The 23,148-nt window shown below is 40.4% G+C and overlaps 1 protein-coding gene across 7 annotated transcripts in view; it reads left to right on the forward strand.

Annotated features, from left to right (window-relative positions):
* The window catches only part of SORCS1 (sortilin related VPS10 domain containing receptor 1), a 474,344-nt gene that overhangs the window by 386,936 nt on the left and 64,260 nt on the right, over nt 1–23,148 (forward strand). For 6 of the 7 annotated variants that reach the window (XM_032490975.1, XM_032490974.1, XM_032490973.1 and 3 more), the window contains 7 exons: nt 314–416; nt 683–759; nt 2,611–2,702; nt 3,964–4,071; nt 5,575–5,692; nt 7,161–7,291; nt 10,431–10,544. In XM_032490975.1, the coding sequence (XP_032346866.1) occupies nt 314–416; nt 683–759; nt 2,611–2,702; nt 3,964–4,071; nt 5,575–5,692; nt 7,161–7,291; nt 10,431–10,544 (743 nt within the window). The remainder of the gene's footprint in view (nt 1–313; nt 417–682; nt 760–2,610; nt 2,703–3,963; nt 4,072–5,574; nt 5,693–7,160; nt 7,292–10,430; nt 10,545–23,148) is intronic. The other variant, XM_032490971.1, reaches the window with a different exon arrangement.

Genomic DNA, 23,148 nt, shown 5'->3' on the forward strand with positions numbered 1-23,148 from the left:
TAGTCAGTGTAACTCTTTCATAAGCTACACCTAGTGTTTTATGGATAAAGTAAAAAAAGTGTCTGTTGAATGGCCAAATGGCAATTCTATCAGTAGATTAGACTTACAATGAAGAGGCTCTTTCCTTCATCAACTTGGCAGCTGTCTTATACTTAGTGGACATCGGATATTTGTGCAATGAAAGATGGATGAATGGGTGGGTTCATGAATGGATGGATAGATGGTTGCATAAATGGATGGATACTCTGAATCTGAGCTTTAAAAGACCATTTAGATTACATGCTTTTATGACCCTCATTTCTCCTCTTCTCAGCCCTATTGCTCACTACACCTTCACCTTAAGGTCTCTGAGAATCCCTACACATCAGGGATCATTGCCAGCCGAGACACAGCTCCCAGCATCATCGTGGCTTCAGGTAAGAAGCTTGCTTGGTTTGTTCGCTGCTGTAAATTGTGTTTATTTTAAAGAGCTAGCTATCTGTGCTTGGAACTTAATGAGCAAGCTAAAAATATTTTTGAAAGGCACCCAAACCATTGACCCCGAAGCTAGTATGCTGGAAAACCCTGCTCAGATATAATGTTTACAGTGTATATCCATCTCAGGCAACGCGCACCACTAATGTAGCCTCTCGTTAGCTTTTGTAGAAAATTCCCTTCACTGAGGGTGATGTGCTGTCTCTAGGTAACATCGGTTCGGAGTTGTCAGACAGCGACATCAGCATGTTTGTCTCTTCAGATGCCGGGAACACCTGGAGGCAGGTAAGAGAGTGTCCTGGGCCAGGTCACTAAGGTTAAATGACGTGCAGATGGTCCCACCTGACTCAGTGCCGGGGACTTACTCATCCACGCGTAAATCCTAAATCTTGTTGAAGTATTGATTTTCCTTTTTATTTTATGAAAGGCTTTAAAAAATTGAGTGTAGCAAACATTTACGATATTTGATTTCTTTGATAAAAAGAACCCTTTTTCAGAGCCTTTCTGTAGGAAAGTTTATAAGTAACAGTGAAACCAAATGAGATATGAATAAATTTTTTTCCATAAAAGAAAGCTAGAAGTCTAAAGAGTTTATTATGTGAGGGACACGGAGCCTGGAAGGTAGATTATCTCCCTAACACTAAGCTGTCTCCATCAATTCCCCTTGCCTTGAAGTCAGAATAGGAAAGCGTGCAGTGATATAGAAATAGCCGTTACCCAGGTGATGTGCTGTGATGTTTAAAGCTCATGTGCAGAAGACAGAGTAATAACCGTCAGGGTGCATATGTTAGGGAAAGTAGAAAAGGAATCACTTTAAACCAATGCATTTAGCTTAAATGTTTCCTCTTTCTTCTGAATGAAAATTAGATGCTCACAGCTTATAAAACAGGCACTTAATGAGGTTTAGCAATCATAAGATGTGTGCCTAATGCACGGTTGTTACACTTCAATAAATATGTTTTAATAAGCCACTGACATTTAATTATCATACAATAACTAGCACCATAAATTGAAATCTAATGCACAGGTAATCACGCAGCAGTGAGAACAGTCCACTTTAAGTTTTAGACAGAGATGTCCACGTTGTGGTCTGGTTACCACTTCCAAGCTTCAGGCCCTTCCGTAGATCTGTACTGTGATTCTCATGTTTTGAGGAGAGTGGGGCAGGAGAGAAACTTGCTTAAGAAAACTCAGGCCTTTTGCCTTCGAGGTATGTAGGAACGTGGACTATTAAGCTTTCTATGGAGAATAGTCAGAAAACCAGAGTCTCGGGTTTTTCTCCTTCTAACACCCCAAACAAAGCCAAGAAGTCTCTACTATAGCCCTGGGATACATCTTGGGTATAAGAAGTAAACAAAGGGGAAAACATGATGTCTATGCTGTAACCACAGGCAAGGCTCTACTAGCGGTGTGACTGTGAGAAAACAGCACATGTCTTATATGGAGAGGACTGAGAAATTGTTTTCAGCCTGTCTGCCTTTGACCTCAGATTTGTCTCTCCACATCTGGAGAAAGACCCGGTAACACACATACCCAAAGAAGATGATTCCATTTCGGTCAGAACTGCTTTATGACTTGTTAGAGAGCCCGAGTCGGACGAGAACAGCTGTCCTCTATAATACTTGGAAACTTCGGAATAACTACATGTGGAAAAGACACTGAAATGCTGCACGTCCCAGCACCACCAGTTACTGTCTACATGGTCCTAAGCAAGTCACCACGTCTCCCTAAACCTTAGTTTTCTCATCAATAAAAATGAGAATGTTGGAGCAAACTATCTCTAAGGTTTCTTGCATCTAAAGACGTTACCCAATATGACAGTTGCCCGATATTCTGGCATCCTTATAAATGGGAATCAGTAGAACTTACCACAAAAAGATAGGAATACAAATATGAGTATAAAACTCTTTAAATTATTTAAATTTCCTTTGTGGGGCACCTAGAATCATTGTGTGTAACGCCAGTCGTACATACAGCCCACCTTGGGAATCATTGTTCGTAACTATGTCTGACCAAAGCCTTGGGGAACCCGGTTCTATCGTGGGGAGGTCTTTCTTCTCAGATGAAGACTAAATGTCTGAACCCTGGGTGTGTGTGGATGTGGGTGTGTGTCCCTGTGTATGTCTCCTCTTCCAGATCTTTGAAGAAGAGCACAGTGTTTTGTATCTGGATCAAGGTGGAGTCCTGGTTGCTATGAAGCACACATCTCTCCCGATTCGACATCTCTGGTAAAGGCACCTACTTCCCCCAAGTCATGCGCCTGATGGTTCCGCCTGGCTGAGACCAGTCTGGAAGACAGGCTATGACTGTGGCTGTGCTTGTAGTAAATCGTCAAGCTCTACTAGAATATAACTTACTCCTTTGCTTTATTAAAGTGAAAAGAAAGCAGGGAGAGGGAGGGAGGGAGAAAGAGCTTGATTCTGCCCCTTAGAGAGGAATTACATGATGATTTTCAAATGCGACAGTTCCCCCAACCAGTGCCCCCAGACCGTATTCTTTTAGCCCAGTCATGGGTAGAATGGTGTGTTAAGGATAATCGCTGAATAGCTTAACCTCTTGCAGCCGCCCTTCCCAAATAGTGTGTCCTGGAGTTCAATATTTGCACTCACTGTGTGCATTCCACACAGAGATCAGCAGTTTATGGCACTTCTGCTCTGGTCTCATTTCTCCTGACCCCACTTCCTCAGCTTCCTTTCTGGGAGGCGATATTCTGCAGCTCTACCTGTAGGACTTCCACAGATGGCCTAACTTCCAGAAGGGTTTCTGATAGACTCCTTCATCTGTGTTTTTGACAGTGGCTCTTTCCACATAGGTGCTTGTTCAAAGTCAAAAACTTGATTTTCCCACCACTGTTGATTACTTTGGTGACTGAAGGGAAAGCTACAGAGATAAGAGAACCAGAGGCTTAGCTTGGGGGAAGGCATCCTAGAGAAAGGCAGAGCAAAGGAAACATCCTGTGTGACCATCAGAGAGGCAGAGTTCTCTCCTACTTTCAAGAGCCTGTCTTTCTGCACTTGTTCACTCAGTAAATCAGTCAGGATTTATGACAGTGTAAAAAGGATACCACTAATGGTTTCATCACATAGAAGTGGCTGGCTCAAGTCTCCTCCCAGTAGGTCTCATAAGGCCGTTGCGCTCAGAATCACCGTAAGGCTTGCTGTTGGACTGTAGTGAGGTTTGAGAGAGGGTCACACTGAGATCTAAGATCTAATGAAATATCCAAATTAAAAATAAAATTCCATCAAAGACTTATTATCATTCCCGTTTCACGCAGCTCTCCCCTGATTGATGTTATAATACATCTGGGTCCCAAGTCACGTGGCTGTCTCTCTCCCTTCTGTTGTAATTAAGAACGTGTATTCCTATAAAAGGCTCACTTTGACAATGCCCCAGGTACTTCTGAAATGTATTCTCTCCTGGCTGATAGCATCTTGTCTTTGAAAGGATTTTCTTCTGAGATCCGATGACTGCTGTTTTTTCTGTTGTTAGGTTGAGTTTTGATGAAGGGAGATCTTGGAGCAAATACAGTTTCACATCTATTCCACTTTTTGTGGATGGGGTTCTGGGTGAGCCTGGGGAAGAGACTCTAATCATGACGTAAGTGAAAAACTACGATGTCTTCTAGTCTTAATAAAAATCCAGAAACATGTTGTTTTTAGCTAAGCCTGTTCACCTTGCTACTGTCAGGTGTGAAGTTGCCAGCAAAGGCAGTACGTCTTCATGATTCTTCCCCAGCAAAGAGAAAAGAAAAGTACGGCCATCTGTCTTTACCAGCTGTTAGGAGGCCCACACCGAGGGCTGTCAGCACAGCGGTACAGCCTGTTTCTTCCTGTAGGGAGTGGGCTCAGAGAAATTAGAAGTGATCATTTCCATAGGAAATAAAGCTATCAATTGAAAACTTTAATAATAAACACATTCAATAGACAGAAAACCACAGGCATATAAGAATGATTCCACTTTAAGGCGGAACACAGAGCTTGATCAAAACCCCACAGAAGATTCTGTTTTTCCCTGGCTCTTTACCTAACCCAATTGTGAGGCATTATTAGGGAAACCAGGAGAACAGTCTGTTCTTGTGAAATTGCATTTACGCTCCTTCTCGTCTGGAAAGTGATGATCATTAATTTGTGAAAGACTTGATTAATGGCTTGCCTGCCTGTGGGTTTCAAAACATGAGCTTTGAATTTGAAATACGAAGCTGATTTTTTTTCCCTTCTCCTGGAAAATTGGACGTGGAAAACAGAGGGAAGGTTTTTACAACAGTTGTTTCTGTTGGCAATGAAAATTTCAAAATCAAGGTGAATAGTTGGTACATTTTCTAATTTTTTCTCCCCTACTCCTTTTTTTTTTTTAAACAATAGAAAAGATCAACAGAAATGTAATATGCCTCATAGCTACACTTTTGCCTGTGGTAAACATGGCTAGAATAGCAATGTATTCTATAATTTGTCTTTATTCAATTTTTATATTTGCAAAACACAGATAGAAAAAGAAAAGCTGACAGAAAAGACTACCTTGCAGCTTTTATTCGCATCTGCAATAGGTGATTCAAACACTGCGTTAAATAGCGGAGTCCCTCTGAGTAAGGAGAGTAGCGTGCACAGGGTGGGAAACAGTTATAACTCCTCAGCCTTGCTGCCCACTTTCCCTTGAGACTGGTGGGAAGGTGAAACAGCCTGGAAACCATGGGAACCATGTACATTAAAAGGAGAACCTAGAAGGATAACCTTGGGCCACCTAGAATGCAGCATTTGAGATTGTTTTCTCAGTCTTTTTCTTTTTGGTCAACCATTCTTTTACAACATACAGAAGTGGGCTTTTAAGTCAAACAGCCCGGCATTCGACTCTACCAGTTCTTCATGAATGGACTCTGGTTTTTGCGGGCTAGCAAATCTCTTTGAGCCTCAATTTACCCAAATGTGAAGTAGAGGCAGTGATAGCATCCTCCCCAGACATGTGTTTTACGGATCAAATGATATGACCATTGTGATGGGCTTAGCATTGTGTTAATCCTAGAGTAGACACTTGGCGTATGGTAGCTGTGGTTATAACTGTCAGCGTTGCTGTTGTGATTATCTGTTATCATCATGAACTCTGCAGAGTGTTTGGACACTTCAGCCACCGCTCTGAATGGCAGCTGGTTAAAGTGGACTACAAGTCCATTTTTGATAGACGGTGCGCCGAGGAGGACTACAGACCCTGGCAGCTGCACAGCCAGGTAGGAGGAGAGAGCTGAGGTTGAGTCCTGGGTGGGAGGCCTGGAGAGTGAGGGGGGAAAGCTAGTCATTAAAGCCCGGGAGTCGGAGTTCTCTAGGCTAATATGTCCACGGAGTGCTTTCTTCCGTGTGTTGCATTCCACAGCAGTGAACAAACTCAACATGTATAGCTTGTTGTGAAATCATTTCTGTTTTTATTGTCCTGGGATATAATGAGATAAAATTCAAATTTGCTTGGCTTAGACTTACGACTCAAAATGAAATACCAACTCAGCACGGAGATCCAAATGTAATTTTTCTGAGCGTGTCATCTGGTTGCTGGGAGGTGGGGGGCAGGGGTGAGGAAAGGATCTTTAATTTTATCTAGCAGTGCAAACAACCATAAAATAGCAACATTATGCTGGGTGAGCAGTGCCAGCAAGAGTCTTCCTCCCCGCTGCTGTGACTGCCCCAGGATTAGGTAGCGCTTCTTACCTCCTTCCAAGGCACTTGTGTATAAGAACACAGAATTATGAATAGGAAGACTTCCTTCATCCTGGCCCCTCTGCTGTTCAGCTCATATGTAAAGCCTTGGCTGAAAGCATCTCTCCTCCTTTGATTGCCCAAGCCATAAGTCATTCTGCAGGCCTCTCAGAGAACGTATCAGAGGGTCTTCCTGAAAACCATCACCATATTCCGGCTGTGACACATCACATACCCCAAACCTATACTAAGTAATATGCTTATATGTAGGTGTGTAATGCAGACTGTTAGGGTGAGTTTGCTCAAACAAGACAGTTAGCTTAGATGAAACTCTGTTTTTGTCCTCCAGACGCACACACACAGCTGGGTCTGACCGTGGGGGCTGCAAGAGCTAGGATGACCCACTGTACTTGGAGGCTCAACAATAAAGTGATCATTCACTTAGGTTGCTGGCATTTTGGGGTGCACCTGCATCGTGATGTACAAAGCTTTTATTTAGTTTGTGGAGAAACACTGCATTTAGTTCTCTTGCTTGTCTGGTAGACGGACGTAAAATCAGTGCTATAACGTCGTGTGGGCGGAGGCATAATAAATCGGAGCGAAATTGACCTTTTTATTTCTTAACAATACTCTTCTTTCACATGCTTATGAATGACCTAAATCTTTAATGACAGAAATATTGAACTTATTTAGTACAGATTTCTTGGCAATATACTCGTTGCAGGCCGAGCCTTGGTTATCTGTGTGTCCTTCACAGCACTGGGCCTAAAATCTTGCCAAGCCAAGCTTTGCTGAATACATAGAGTTCAGGACTCAGCGCTTCGTAGGAGTACCTGCATCATCACGTTCCATAATAGGGCTCTTGACACTGAAGATGCTGTTAGCACAAAGCAGACGATGCGAGTCCAATAACCAAGGTTTGAGGACATCTCCCTGGACTGTCCCGATGTGGACTAGCGGAAGTCCAAGCTATGTGCCCAACTGCACGAGATTCTTGTCTCCTTACAGGGGGAAGCATGCATCATGGGGGCGAAAAGAATATATAAGAAGAGGAAATCAGAGCGGAAATGTATGCAAGGAAAATATGCGGGAGCTATGGAGTCCGAACCCTGTGTCTGCACAGAGGCTGATTTTGACTGGTGAGCTTGGGCTGTTATCCCATGGAATCATCCAGTATATCAAACCCACATGGGCTTCCGTGAAAACTTAGATTTGAAATAATAGTAACATGCACAGAGCCAAGTGACAAGCCTCATGTTCTTGTGAAATTGCCACCTGGGGACATCACGGCTTACTAGCTATGTACCTGTGAATGTGGAAAAGGGAGTTTCTTTGGACTTAAGGAGGATTCAGAAGATGGCTGGTAGTTATCTTCACATATTTGACAGAGCTCAGGACAAAAGGAGAGAGCAGTTCCGCCCTGAGCTGCTTCGGACAGCAACACTGAGAACAATCAGTGGACTTTTCGGAAAGCAAACATATTTGTGCTCAAGATTAAAAAGACTTTCTAGACTCGAGAGTTCCTGGTAGTGGAACAGTGGCGATGTCAGGCAGTGAATTTTCTATACCTGGAGGTTTTCAATCAGTGAGTAGCTGACGATTGCCTGTGAGAGCTGTGGAAGGCTTTTCTGAATCCAGGGCAGGGGTGGATTCAGTGGCGTTGCAATCTGTGGCTTTGTGGACCTAGCAGTAAGAGAGACTTCTCCCTCTAGCAGGATTAACCTGGTTTAAACTGGAAAAGTACTGAGGCATATGGAAGTTAGATACACACACGTGCCGCAGCATTCTTTCTGGAGCATTCGTTAAGTAGAAAGCTAGCTGTAGGGTGAGTGATGTTGTTGTTCTAGTTTTGGCATCTGGATGAGGTTGAAATATGATTGAGACTGGGTAGGTAGTCACCCCCTTGATCATGCCCATCTCTTTTTGTTCCTTTTCCTTTTTGTCCTTCTGCTTTTTATAAATGTATTTATTCTGGTTTAGAGAAAGCAGTTGCTAAATATGTATATTAGTGTTAAACAATTGAAACTTGGCCAGCATAAGCACCAAAACCATTCATTTAACAATATTAGCTATGGAGCGATCATAGGTCACATACCTAATCAAAATATCAGTGATTGGGTTGAGATACTGTGTACATACACGTCGCTTATCTTAGAAAAAGAAAGTCATCTCTCATGGTTGGCATCTAGGAACATTCTCGAAATAAATAGTACTGGGCAGGCCTGGCTAGTTGGCAGACTGCACTCAGATGGATAACCCAGGGCTGTTCTTCTCTTGTTGATATAGAAAGCAAGCCAAGAGCCAGTCCTGTATCTTTCTGGGCTGAGCCAGAGGCCATCCAGAGCTTCTGTTCCACAGGGGCTCACAAGGAATTCTGCAGAGGCCTCCCCAGCCTTGACCTCTGTTTCAGTCAGCACAGCTGTTGTTACAATGACAAAAGTATTTTATCCACGTCTTACCTTTCAGGACTGACATCCTGAAATACATTCACAGGGAAAACTTTCATGGAATTTTTAAGTCATTCATCACATCTCTCTTTCTGAAGCCTGACTGTTCCTCCTTCATTCACTCTATTCAAGGAAGATTTGGCTTTAAAAGGATTAATTATCTTAGTGGTTTAACTTTGGCCTTACCAGTCATTCTCTGGCAGAGAGCAAATTTATTTCCTCAAAGAAAACCAAAGAGAAAAAATAAATCCCGATTCCCCGATTTCTTCTGGAAGCATTTGTTCCTTTGGGAATTTTTTCTACAAGGTTCCGGCGTAAGCTAGTCTTTTCTTGTTGGTATTGTCATTTGTTTATCTTTTTAATTTTAAGCTAGTCTAGAATGAAGAGAACACAGGGTAAGGAAAGCATTTCAATTTCCCCCTCCTCCCACCTCTCACTGCCCCTCAGTGTCAGCCCGATTCTTGCATTCATTTGTGATTGGAATCTGCTACTCATCCCACTACTAAAATGTAAGCAGAGAAGCAGGAAATGAGCATGAAAGAGGACACTGTCAGCTTATCTGGTCAAATGGGACTTTTGTAATTGCATGATTTCTGAAAAGATTTTGGAAAGCACACCATGACCTTATTAGTTTCCACCGGTAGCTGGAGCTTCAGTGATTCCCCTGGTCCGTAGCATAATGAAAGGTGGTTGTCATTGAATGTTCTTTCTTGGCTTCACTCTGCCCTGGACACCCTCCCCGTCCTGACCCCACTACCAGATGACCGTGCCAGTCATTCTCCAGCATTTGGGAAATAATTTCCTGAAATGAACCCTGGGTGTCCTGTAGACAGTGTTTCTGAAGTCTTCCTACACCTGCTGGTTTGAACCAGCACCAAATCTATCTGGTTTGTGCAGAATTCTCAGCGCCAGCTGCCTGGTAACAGGCCCCTCAGTAAGCCTGGTTCTCCCTTCCCAGCCTTCACATGCCAGCATCTCACCTCCAGGACCCAGATGGGCCAGTTCGTACTAATGCTTGCTCATTGCTGCCTGCGATTTGTCTGTGCATGTGGAGGTGCAATTTGTTGCCAACCTCCGCGCCCAGGTTTCATCTTCAGAAGCCAAAATATCAGGCCACTCAGAGGCTCCTGGAGGCAAGAATGAGAGGAGGCTGAGAGAAATGTTTTTAACTAATTTCAAACCAGAGAGAAGATTTAAAGCAGTGAGTCCCAGCTGGCAGTGTTAACTGAGCAGGACAGAACTCTTCCTTGGGGGAATGCTTGCATCACTCTTGAAGGACATTTCTTTCTCTGCTCTGACTTTGAAGTAGCTGTCTCGTGCACAGAGGGACCGGGCTCAGCTCTCCTTGATAGATCCAGATGTCTTGGAAGAGCACCCCAAAGACATCCCCAGCAATGAGGATTGCGCCACGTGTGGCTGAGTTAAACTCTTCAGTGAAGCTGTACACTGAGTGTTGGACTTCCACCACGAGAGCTTTCTCTGGGTCCAGACACCATCAGTGTTGTGTCTCCTCATAATGAGAACAACATCTGCTCTCTGTTTACAGGTGTTTGATTGGAATTATTGGCTATTGAGCCTTCATCTCTACACACGTACTTCTGTTGTCTCCAAGTTAGCATTTCTCAAAATGGGTTCTGTAGAACATTTCCATGGGTAGTTGATAGAATATTCAATGAGTAAAAAGGTTCCATTTTTGAAAAGGCATTGATTCAGGGAATGTCTGGTTTTTGACTAATTGACTAGAGTAGAAGTTGCCTGTGGACTCACATGAAATTATCGTCAGTAATGCTGCCGCCTACTGAAAGGTTTCCCTCGGCTCTTTCCCCAACAGTGACTATGGTTACGAGCGACACAGCAATGGTCAGTGCCTGCCTGCATTTTGGTTCAATCCATCTTCTCTGTCGAAGGACTGCAGTTTAGGACAGAGTTACCTCAACAGTACTGGGTGAGTGTCCTAAGCAGTGGCCTTAGGAGGTCAGCTTCTGCTGCTTTTCAGCGTGTGTTAGACTTACAGAATAACTTCTGATCAAAGACCAGGCCTGTTTCATTACAGCACCATTTATTTGCTTTTGTTCATTTTAATAATGCAGTGCAAATTTTCTTTTTCTTTTTTTCTTTAACATTTTTTACTGATTTATAATCATTTTACAATGTTGTGTCAAATTCCAGTGTAGAGCACAGTTTTTCAGTTATACATGAACATATATATGTTCATTGTCACATTTTTTCTCTGTGAGCTACCATAAGATCTTGTGTATATTTCCCTGTGCTATACAGTATAATCTTGTTTATCTGTTCTACAATTTTGAAATCCCGTCTATCCCTTCCCACCCTCTGCCCCCTTGGCCAAATTTTCTTTAATAGTGCAAATTTCATCTGAGAATAAGACCCTAGTTGCACATAAAGAAATGAAACAGGTTCCTTGGATGAAGGTGGCAGTGATGATAATACATAAATTTCTTCATTTTTGGATACTTTATTTCAGAACTACCTTTTACCCTCATGACATCCCTGTGTGGAAAGTCAAATGAATATTTCCTATGTGTATTTCCTGTTCTATAGATACAGAACCTAGAGTCAGAAAAGAAGTTTATTGACTTTTCAAGAACAAACTAGTGCTACTAGGAATGCATTTCATTTTCTCTGTGTACAGTCTTAACACACTTAAGGCATGCATTTTGATCTTTATAAATCTGGAATCAGGTTCTAAAGTTTTGTGCTTAATGTTTTTTGTTGCAGGGCGTATCCAGTATTATTTTTAAAATATCATAAAAGGGAAAGCAGTCCATGATTTTCTCACAATTATAACTGATACTTACAGATTTAGAAAATCTATTTGGGACTTACTTGGATTTTCATTCAAACAATCTATATAAAAAGACATTTTTGAGCTGTTTGGGGAAATGGAATATGATCTGTTGATTAGTGATGTATTAATCAGGGCTTTCCAGAGATACGCGTTTCTAACTCTAATTGGAGATGTATATGTGTATATATAGAGATTCCTTGTAAGGAATTGGATCACCTGACTATGGAGATGAGCAAGTCCATATCCTGAGATCTGTAGGGTGAGCTGGGAAACTGGAGACCCTGGAAAATGGATGATTTGTTCCCAGTCTGAAGGCTGATGGTGAACCAGGACAGCTGATGGTGTGGTTCCTGTCTGAAGGCCAACAGGTTCAAAACTCAGGAAGAGCTGATGTTCCCATCTGAGTGTGAAGGCAGGGAAAAAGTCAGTGTCCAGTTTGAAGGCTATCAGGCTGGACAGGTTTTCTCTTTTTCAGAAGAGCATTAGCCTTTTTGTTCTACTTAGGCCTTCAATGGATTGGATGAGGCCCACCCACCTTAAGGAGGGCAATCTGCTTTATTTAGTCTACTGATTTAAATCCAAAACCCTCATCCTTCACCCCTCAGAGAAGCACCCAGAATAATGTTTGACCAAATATCTGGGCACCCTGTAGCTCGTTCAAATTGACATATAAAATTAAACATCCCAAGTGATATTAGATTATATCTAAATCTAAATATTAATATTATATTTATTAACTAAATATATTACATATTTAGGTGTGGTACTGATGTTTTGGCTAGGTGGGAAAAAAAGAAACCTTACCTTTTAGAGATATATGATGTATGACATTTGTTTTAAAATGCTAAAAAAAAAGGGGGGTAGGTATTAATAAATTTTGAAGATAAGTTGATGAGGGTGTGGGTATTTATTATACTACTTTCTTTCATTTATGCTTATTTGAGGATTCTGACATTGAAAAGTTTAAAATAGAGGTAAGGAAATAAGGAAGGAAGGAGGGGCAGGGCAAGGGGTGAAAGTGGGAGGAGGGGCGTAGGCACCTCACCAGTGTGCCAGCGCTACTTGATTGCTCTCTGCCTGCCTTTCTGCCTTTCTTCCTTTCTTCCTTTCTTTTCTTTCTTTTCTTTCTTTTCTTTCTTTTCTTTTCTTTTCTTTTTCTTTTCTTTTCTTTCTTTTCTTTCTTTTTTTAATTGAACTATAGTCAGTTTACATTGTTGTGTTAATTTCTAGTGTGCAGCATAGTGATTCAGTTTTATATATATAAAAATTTTATAAATATATATATATAACTGAATCACTATGCTGCACACTAGAAATATGTACACTCATATGTAACTTTTGTTGTTTATCTATTTTATATATAGTAGTTAGTATCTGCAAATCTCAAACTCCCAATTTATCCCTTCCCACCCCCTTTCACTCCTGGTAACCACAAGTTTGTTCTTCTAGGTCTGTGAGTCTGTCTATGTTTTGTAAGTAAGTTCATTTATGTCCTTTTTTTTTTTAATATTCCACATAATAGTGATATCATATGGTATTTTTCTTTCTCTTTCTGGCTTACTTTACTTAGTATGATGAGGACCAGGTCCATTCATGCTGCTACAAATGGCATTATTTCATTCTTTTTTATGGTTGAGTAGTATTCCATTGTATATATACATATATATACCACAACTTCTTTATCCAGTCATGCTCTTTGCATTTCTCATACCATCTGCCATACAGAAGTGAAGACATCCATGTTTCCATTTACATTCTTTTGCATTTGAAATTTTAAAAGTTTTCTACTAGATGTATTGTTCTGTTTGCCTTTTTCATTCAAAAATATATCTTAAACATCTTTCCAAGTCAGAGTGTATAAGGTTCCTTGCCATCTAATTTCCTTTAACTACCTAGTTTTCAAGAACCTGGAATTATGCAGTCATCCCTTTTGTGGACAATTTGGTCATTTCCTATTTTTTGCCACTATAAACAATGCTGCAGTTAGCATCCTCATAGCATAATAATTGCTGTTAAAACCCTACAGCAGTAGTTAGAGTCTCTTTTGGCAATCGAAGGTGTTTCTCTCCTAGCTCTTAAAGCAAAGTCTACCCAGCCAGCTAGTTACTTCTTAGCCCTGAGTATCCAGGCATCACCAGATGTCTCCCCCATATGGGTTAAAACACCAGCCTCCTGTTCACATGCTGCCTGTGTGTCCCACACAGGAAAGATTCAGTTGTGTTAATTGCCATCCTCCTTTAAAGGATAAACACCGATGGATTCTGTAAGGGAATGCTAAGAGGAGAGGTAGGTAGGATTCCTCAAATTAATAAACTAAGGCAGGTTATTTCAGGCAGAAAAAAGAAGGGATGATCCAGGTGAATAGGGCACGCTGGTAGTTTCCTCAAGGACAAGCCCTGATGTCAGTGCCCAGAAGTCTGTAGAATTAAGGAGCTACTGTGCCCTCTAAGTCTTGCCAGTGCCAGTTTTAACCCATCCATGGGCATCTTGGGTTGTCAGTACAAAATCCGTATTAGCTTCAAGCTGGGATGAAGTGCAGAGGAATCACAAGGGCAGGGTTGGCCTGAAAGTTAATGCCTCAGTACCTTTTACTCCCCAGGCACCTCTCTTGCCTCACCCAAACCCTCACAGCAGAGCACACGCGGCAGTCATACACTCAGAGCCTGGACGGAACAAGTCTAAACAACCGCCCCTTGTCAATCGAGCTTAACAGGCAGTCCTGCCAGCAGTCCCTTCCTGAGTTTAGCTGAAAACATGCACTTAAACCTTCCTTTTATTTTTTTTCAAGCCTCACTTTATAAATAGTTCTGATTGCTCTCACAGTCAACTTGTTACCCTGTATATCTGTGTTCTCAGGTTCACTCACGTCACTGTGATGGAAACATTCGAGCATCGGTTATTATTATGCCCAATAGAAATGCTATTTTGAGGAGATGCCAGAAGTGTTTTCAGCTTCCCTGTGCAGAAGCGAATGGTGTGCAGTCTTTGTTTCCATTCTCAGCAAGATCTTAGAAAAGATAGTTGGAATAAGAGCCGAAATGGTTGCAGAAAGTCCCTCCGGGTGGCTGAAGCCACCAGTCCTTAGTGCTTGGTCCAGTGGCATCAGGTTTCCAGTGTTCACACCACGGGACAGCTTGTGAGCATGGTTCTGCCACGTTCTCCCTGCCTCTCTTCACCCTTTGTTTACACACCTTCCACAAGCCATTCCGTGGGGGGCCAGCTGGCTGGTACTGGGGCCTCAGCCTTTTGTTTACAGGGCATGCACTCTAATGGGGGATGTGTTATTTGGTGAAAAACAGTGATTTTGGAATGAAACAAGTAAAAGTTTTAATCCAACTTTGCTGTTTACTGTTGTCTTTAGCAAGTGACTTCCTTTCTTTGAGCTTTAGTTTCCTAACCTATAAAATTTTGCTATTTGCTTCTGGTGTTTGATTAAATACGATATTGTATGTGAAGCGTGCAGCACCATGCCTGGCAGATAGTAGTCACTGTCCAAAGTGCAGACACCGCCATCAGTGGTCATCATCCCAGGGCTCCTCTGGAGTGAAAGTAAAAAGCTGAGGAAAGGCTTCCTTTTATTGTGTGTCTATAGTCGGACATTGTCTGATATTTAATAGTCATGGCGATGCAGTTAATCTAAGCCTCTGTTTTCTCATCTGTAATAATAATAACTCACATAGGCTCATAAAGTCACACAATTAGGAACCACCCTACACCCAAACACATGTCTGTCCCTCAGTACCACTCAAGGCAGATAACACATTTACCTGACTAGTAAATGAGTTCTTTTCTCTTCAAATAAGGTGAAATCAGTGTTCATTTGTATATCATCTTGCATTTAGTGCTGAAATAACCCTCCACTCATTGCTTTTTGTTTCTCCACTGATGACTATAAATATCTCAGTTTGCACATACACAAGCACCAGCCTATTTCATTGCATTTATATATGGTTAAATCTTGTTTGTACTGTTTTGGATCCAGGGAACATGACACAAATTTAAGTTTCTAAATTAACTAGAACGTTGTTTGTTGCATGCCAACCGTAAAAGAGTCTGTAAATATAAAATAAAGTGGGCATTGGGCCAATTTACTCTAAGAAACCAAGATAATCTTCTCAAGGGGCAGATTTCTTTTTGCTATTAAGCTAGAGATATTTCAAGATGTGTTTTTAAGAAAAAATGTCTATAGAAATTTCTGTCTGTGGAGTTTCTTTAGAGGAGCCATTAATCCCTTCTAGAAGAATATAAATGAACAGTGACAGCCATTATTGTTCCTCAGGGTTGGTTTCTCAATAGTCAATGTGGATATTTACTCAGAAAACTTTTAAAAAGGTTTTTAAAATAGTATTAATTCAGTATCTATATAAGAACATTTAGTGGGTCCAGGAAAAAGTATATACACATGAATTCTAGCAAAATAGTAATCTCCATCCTGTCAACATACATTTAGAATGATTCAAAAATGCTTTCTATAAACATATTCCTCTCTACATAAGCCATGAAAACACTCAGATGCTGGCCATCCTGCCACTGCTCTGGAGTTGATAGTTCCAGGGTCTTTAGGGGGCTGTCAGTGTGCATCATAGAGAAGAATTAGTCCTAAATTTGGTACTTATGTTTCAAGTCCACAGAAAGGAAATCGCTTGCATTATTTACAGACTCAACACTGCAGGGGCCCACGCAGCCATTTTCTTGAAAAGTACCATGTAGTCTCATAGCAGACAGGTCATAATTGTTGCTGCAAAGTTGATTCTTCAGAATGTCTTTCTTAGGTGTGTTTTCCCATATTTATTATGAAATGGCATTAAGGTTGGAAATGAAAAAGGTGAACATCATTGTATGTGGAGATCTGATTCCCCGGATCGCCATCCATGCCCACATTAATGGTATTGGCACTAATGATCTTCATCCAGGTGGTATGGCATCTTGGCAGGAGAGCACCAAACTCAGTCCAGAGGCCCATAAACACTCCTTGTCTCTTGTGTGACCTTGGGAAGCCTTCTAAACTGTATCTCCTTTTTTTTTTTTTATGTGCAAAACAGAGGGTTCGTATTGGATGATCTTTGAGATCCCTTCAGGCTCTGACATGTCCATGACCAATTTGAAATGATTCATTATTCAGATGCCTTGGGCTGCAGGTGTTTAAAAGTAGGGAAATTTTCTTATATAACGTAGTGGTCCAGTTAGTTGACCTTGGTAGTGGATTCCATGAGCCATTCTCATGATTTTTTTTATTGCAGTATGGTTGATTTACAACGTTGTGTTAATTTCTGATATACAGTGTAATGATTCATTATATTCCTTTTCATGTTCTTTTTCATTTAGGTCATTACAGATGTTGAATATAGTTTTGTGTGCTATGCAGTAGGACCTTGTTGTTTACTTATTTTATATATAGTAATTAGTATCTACAAATCCCAAGCTCCTAATTTGTCCCTCCCCACTCCCTTTCTCCACCCCTGGTAACCATAAGTTTGTTTTCTATGTCTGAGTCTGTCTCTGTTGTGTAAATAAATTCGTGTCCCCCTTTTTTTTTAGATTCCACATATAAGTGATATCATATGGTATTTTTCTTTCTCTTTCTGGCCTACTTCACATAGTATGATAATCTCCAGGTCCATCCATGTTGCTGCAAATGGCATTGACCTAATTAAACTTACAAGGTTTTGCACAACAAAGGAAACCATAAAGAAAACAATAAGACAGCCTACGGAATGGGAGAAAATATTTGCAAATGATGCAACTGGCAAAGACTTATTTCCAGAATATACAGACAGTTCATACAACTCAATAACAACAACAACAACAAAAAAAAACCCAATCAAAAAATGGGCAGATCTAAACAAATTCTTCTCCAACGAAGACATATAATTGGCCAATACATGAAAAAATGTTCAGTATCTCTAATTATCAGAGAAATGCACATCAAAATGACAATAAGGTATCACCTCACACCAGTCAGAATGGCCATCATTAAAAAGTCTACAAATAATAAATGCTGGAGAGGGTGTGGAGTAAAGGGAACCATTCTCATGATTCTTGATAGCAAGACATTTAGTTTGGCTATATATCCCACCTCATCAAGTTGGCATTCAAAATGAAGTTGAATTCTATTTACTGTTCAAATTAAATAACTTGTGCTTCCATCCTACTTAACGCAAGAAAAGTTTTCTTCCTCCACCTAGTCTTCTGTCTGAGGACAGTCCCCTAACCGAAGGTGCACTTACTGAGTTTAAGGGGAAATTCCTGAGACCTATTGCCTTGAGGAGAGAGAGTGCCTGTTAATTTCTGGTGTACAGCATAGTGAGTCATTTATACATATTCCTTTTCATATTCTTTTTCATTTAAGCCATTACAAGGAGACTTAGGAGACTAAGCACATTGGAGAACATGGAACTCTGTTCTTCTGAATGTTAGTGTTCTGGCTACTACCTAGGATTGTTGGTGAAATATGGGCACAGTGGGTCTAGAAAGATTTTTGAATCTTAGCCATACACTCTACCCAGAACTAGCTCCCTTCTCTATCCCCAAGGCTTTCTCCATTTCTTGTTTAAAGTCAAGTGTCCTTGTAAAAAGGCAGTTTTCCCTTGAAAACAAAGACACATAGTATAATCCAAGAAATTAAACCATAAATAAGGAACACTAGAGCTCAGTGACAGTAAGACCTACCTTGGTACAAGAAGACCTAGAGTTCCAGCTCTTTCTGGGTCATAACGTGTAATAAGTACTGTTAAAAAGGGAAGAGACAACATCACAGGAAAATACAATTTCTACACTGATTTGTAAAGAATGAAGAGAAGCTTGACAGGAGCAAAGACGAGCCTAGGCAGAAGGAACAGCCCAGGCAGAAGGCTTGGAGACTTCAGCCTGGCCTGAGCTCAGGAAGCATGTTGGGCAGTAGAAAGAGCCGAAGCTTAAAACATGTGTTAAGGACAGATCGTGGACATCTACTTTAAACCTGAACTTTGCCCTTTATGAATAAGCCATAGGAAGTTTTGAACAGTTTTAAAGAAGGAATCGACGTGGTCTGATTTGATCTTAAGATAATCTTGGCAATAAGCGTGTGGCTTCTGTTTTCAGGGAACTTGCTGTATAATAGCAACTTAATGTTTAATACTTTTAGTTCTAGCTTTTTAGTGCCTTCTGATATTTTAGTATTTGTTAAGGTCTTGCAGTGTGCCAGATTCTATGCTAAGTCCTTATGAATGCATTATCTCATTTAATCCTTCCAAGAACTTTAGGACAAGATGCTGTATGTATACCTATTTTACGGGCAGAGAGCCCAAACATTAGAGTCTGTGTAAATTGCCTGAGTTTATATAATGAGTAAGAGCCTGAATTTAAACTCAGGCAGTTTGGTTCCATAACACTTGTTTTAATCACCAGGGCAGTGATCTTTAAACCTGACTGCACACTAGAATCACCAGGGGAACTTCAAGCAAAAACAAAAGCACACTTCTAAGTGAAGTAAGCAGGAAGTAGAAAGAAAAATGACATATGATATCGCTTATATGTGGAATCTTAAAAAAAAAAAAAGACACAAATGAACTTATGTACAAAACAGAAACAGACTCACAGACATAGAGAACAAACTTATGGTTACCAGAGGGTAAAGGTGGTGGGAAGGGATAAGTTGGGAGTTCAAAAATTGCACCTCTTGAGGAGTGATGGAAACGTTAGCTATCTTGATTGTGGTGGTAGTTTCTTGGGTGTATACGTCTATCAAAATTCATCAAATTGTACTTCTGAAATATGTATAGTTTACTGTACATACCAAAAGAAAGGTGTTAAAAAAATTTTTTTTTTAAAACCACACTGATGCCCAGAATTCTCAATTCAACCATAGTTTCTGGGGGAGGGTCTTGACATCGCAGACAGGGTTGTGGCCAATGACACTAGACGCACTGTCACCTTAACATATGCTGAATAGTCACAAACATCTATACCAAACACCTGTACCAAAATCGTAAGTTAAAAGAACTACTGAATAACAAAATCACAGGATATGAAGACTTTCAAATGCTTTTTTCCAGTTTCACTCTGACAAAGAAAAACTATGGCCTTCATCTTTCTCAAGACTGGTAGACAGCACAGAAGCAAAATCAAAGAAGGTAGGGGTAAAAAGGAAAAGGTGACAGGAGTATCAAGAAGGGAGGGGAGAGAGCAGCTGAAATTGGGGTGTTGAAGTAATAAGACACTGGCTACTGATGGGCTGTTGGTAATATCAAAGGCATTATTTGCAGAGTGTTTCCTTTTATAATTGTGCAAAGACCCCCTTGCTGTTACAAAGCACTTTTCTTCTTGGCAGGTTGGAGAATGTTTTACCAACTAAATGCAACCCAGTAATATTCAGAGCTTAGGTCCAACATAATCATAAGTTGCCTTATTATTGCGGAGGTAGCAGCCCCATTTAATAACATATTAAATGTATTATTCATTTATGTAACTCAGACCCAGGGACAGCTGCTGGGATGAAAATAGAACCATTCTGTAATGCAAAAAGCAGGTGTGTGCTCACTTGAGTAAATGAACTCTGCACAATTTTCTTTAAATTTCGGGGACAGTTCTGGTAGGGCTAATGGGATGCCATTTTCATCCAGGAAATAAAATGGTTTCAGAATGGTTTTTAATGAGCATTTTAAAAAAAATTACCAACAGTCTTCTCCATGGCAGAATCCCAGGGGGCTGGATTCGTGCTTTAGATTTAAGCAGAACTCCTGTTGCTGCAGGACTCAGGAAAGGCTGCGGGGATGATTGGTCAGAACAGCGACAAACAAAAGGAGTGTTCTCTAGCTGATGCTGCCAGTGGTAATGGTGAGCCCTTGCCTCTAGAGCTGCTCGCCAAGATAGAGTCACAGGTGCGCTTGGATGCTGAGTGATTAAAAATCATAACCTGCCTTTAATTTGCATGGTGCCTTGCCTCTGAAACACGCAGGGAGTTTCTAGGATGCCATAATCACTGTGACATTGCTGGTCATTTCTTTGCTACCATTGCTGGTACCAGAAAGTCACCATTCTCCAGTGTCAGTACCTTTTTTTTCTTCTTTCCTGTCTGCTCTTATTTTCTTTTTAATCAGCATACAATTGTAAGCACCTACAAGAACTTATAAAAATATCAGATGGAGTGATGTTCAGAATACCCAGACATGGCCATAACTCATCAGAATGAGTAGGGATCTTAGTGCAGGAGCAGCGTTTGGGAGGCTCCCTGATGTGCTAGGTGTTAACCCATTAGTTTCTGGATTGCTAGGAGAAGCAGGGACTCCAAGGATAGGAATCAACATAGCCGGTGGGTTAGGTGCTTGAAGGGTTTGGGGTAGTGGTGATACCCAACTGCTAGGCAGATATTTCAACATTCAGACTTGTACGTCATCCCAGTGTGGATCTCCTGATTTGTCAGCCTTACATGTCTGCGGTACAAGGATGCCCTCAAGAAGTTTAAAGTCCACAGTCACACTCAGGAAGAAAAATCATACAAGACATAAATGATTCCATTATCAAGAAGATTATAAGAATTCCTAGAAGAGTTTAGAGGACAGATAGCTCACTCCATTCAAAGAGGCAGTACAACATAGTGGTAAAGAGTACATGTATTCTAGAGACAAATTATCTGGAGTCCTGACTGTGTGATCTTAAGAAAACTAGTTAAGTTCTATGAATCTTAATTTCTTCATCTGTATATTGAGAATAATATGTCTTTCTTATTAGGGATATTTTGAAGGTAAATTATGTTAAGAACTTAGTACAATGACTAGAACATATTAAGCACTCTCTAAATATGAACTTACTATTTTGCTATCATAGTCAGGAAAAGACAGGAGATAAGCTGTCACTTTAAATGTGGGTAAGTTTTAGGCAGCTGACAGCATTCAGGAGGGCATAGAAGCAAAAAGAACAAAAGAGAAGAAGTACTTTCAAGAGGATTGAAAAGAGAAGTTTGGCTAGCACAGAATGAGCTTGTTGGGGAGACAAAATCAAGAAGAGTAGAACAAAGTTAGCTTGTGGAGGGCTTCATGCAGGGAGATTAGAGGTTTTGTGACTTATGCTAAGGAACTTAGAGTCCATGAAGGTTGTGAGCAGGTAGGATGAATACTAATGTTAACTAAAAATAATTGACAACATTTCAGTTTTTGATTTGCATTCCCCCGATGATTAGCAGTATTGAGCGTCTTTTCATGTGTCTGTTGGCCATTTGCATGTCCTCATTGGAAAAATGTTCGGTTCTTCTGCCCACTGTTTAACCTGGTTGGTTGGTTTTATTTGATGTTGAGTTGTATGAGCTGTTTATACATATTGGATATTAACCCCTTATTGGTAGTATCATTTGCAAATATTTCCTCCCATTCAGTACGTTGTCTTTTCGTTCAATTGATGGTTTTCTTTGCTGTAGAAAGGCTTTTAAGTTTAATTAGATCCCATTTGTTTATTTTTGCTTTCATTTCCTTTACTTTAGGAGTTAAATCCAAAAAAATATTGCTATGATTTATGTCAAAGAATGTTCCGCCTATGTTTTCCTCTAGGAGTTTTATGGTATCCAGTCTTACATTTAGGTTTTTACTCCATTTTGAGGTTAGTTTTGTATATGTTATTAGAGAATGAGATGTCATCTCACACCTGTTAGAATGGCTATGATCAAAAAGAACACAAATAGCAAATGTTGGCAAGGACATGGAGAAAAGGAAACCCTCCTAAACTGTTGGTAGGAATGTAAATTGGTACAGCCACTGTGGAAAACAGTATGGAGGTTTCATAGAACTACCACGTGATGTAGCAATTCCACTCCTGGGAATATATCTAAAAAAAACCAAAAACACTAATTCATAAAGATGCATGCACCCCTATGTTCACAGAGGCTTTATGTACAATTGCTAAGATATGGAAGCAACCTAAGTGTCCATCAACAAATGAATGGATAAAGAAGATTGTGTGTGTGTGTGTGTGTGTGTGTGTGTGTGTGTGTTTGAAATATTACTCAGCCATAAAAAAGAATGAAATTTTGCCATTTGCAACAACATGGATGAACTTGGAAGGCATTATGCTAAGTAAAATAAGTCAGACAGAGAAATACAAGTATTGTATGATATTATTTATATGTAGAAACTAAAAAATACAACAAACTTGTGAATATAGCAGAAAAGAAGCAGACTCACAGATATCGAGAACAAACTAAGGGTTACCAGTGGGGAAGAGGGGGATAATGTAGGGGGTGGAGAAGTGGGAAGTACAAACTACTGGATGGAAGGTAGACTACAAGGATGCATTGCACAACATAGGGAATATAGCCAATATTTTGTGATAACTGTAAATGGAAAGCAACGTTTAAAAGTTGATTAAAAAATAAAAATTAAAACTTGATAGCATTACATAAGCCCTTGGTAATTGTCAGGGTGCTTTTAAGTATTTTGTGTACATTAATCCATTTAATCCTCACAACTACCCTAGGAGGTGAGTTTACTATTAATAATTGGCCTTGTAGTGATCTACAGTGATCAAAGCACTTTCCCAGAGGGTAGGTATGTAATTTGATTTTCTCAACCATACTTTTAGGTAGTCTTGAGACTTAGAAACAGAGAAAGGACTTTGGTTAGATTTGAAGGGGTTGGAAAACAATAGTCTACAGGCCTGCACACTACCAGTTTTTGTAAATAAAACTTTCTTGGGAACCAGTTGAGTTTATTCTTTTATGCATTGTCTATATCTGCTTTCATGTTACAACCAAAGAGTTGTACTTGTGACAAAA

The sequence above is a fragment of the Camelus ferus genome, chromosome 11 (assembly GCF_009834535.1).
Source record: "Camelus ferus isolate YT-003-E chromosome 11, BCGSAC_Cfer_1.0, whole genome shotgun sequence".
Taxonomy (NCBI): Eukaryota; Metazoa; Chordata; class Mammalia; order Artiodactyla; family Camelidae; genus Camelus; species Camelus ferus.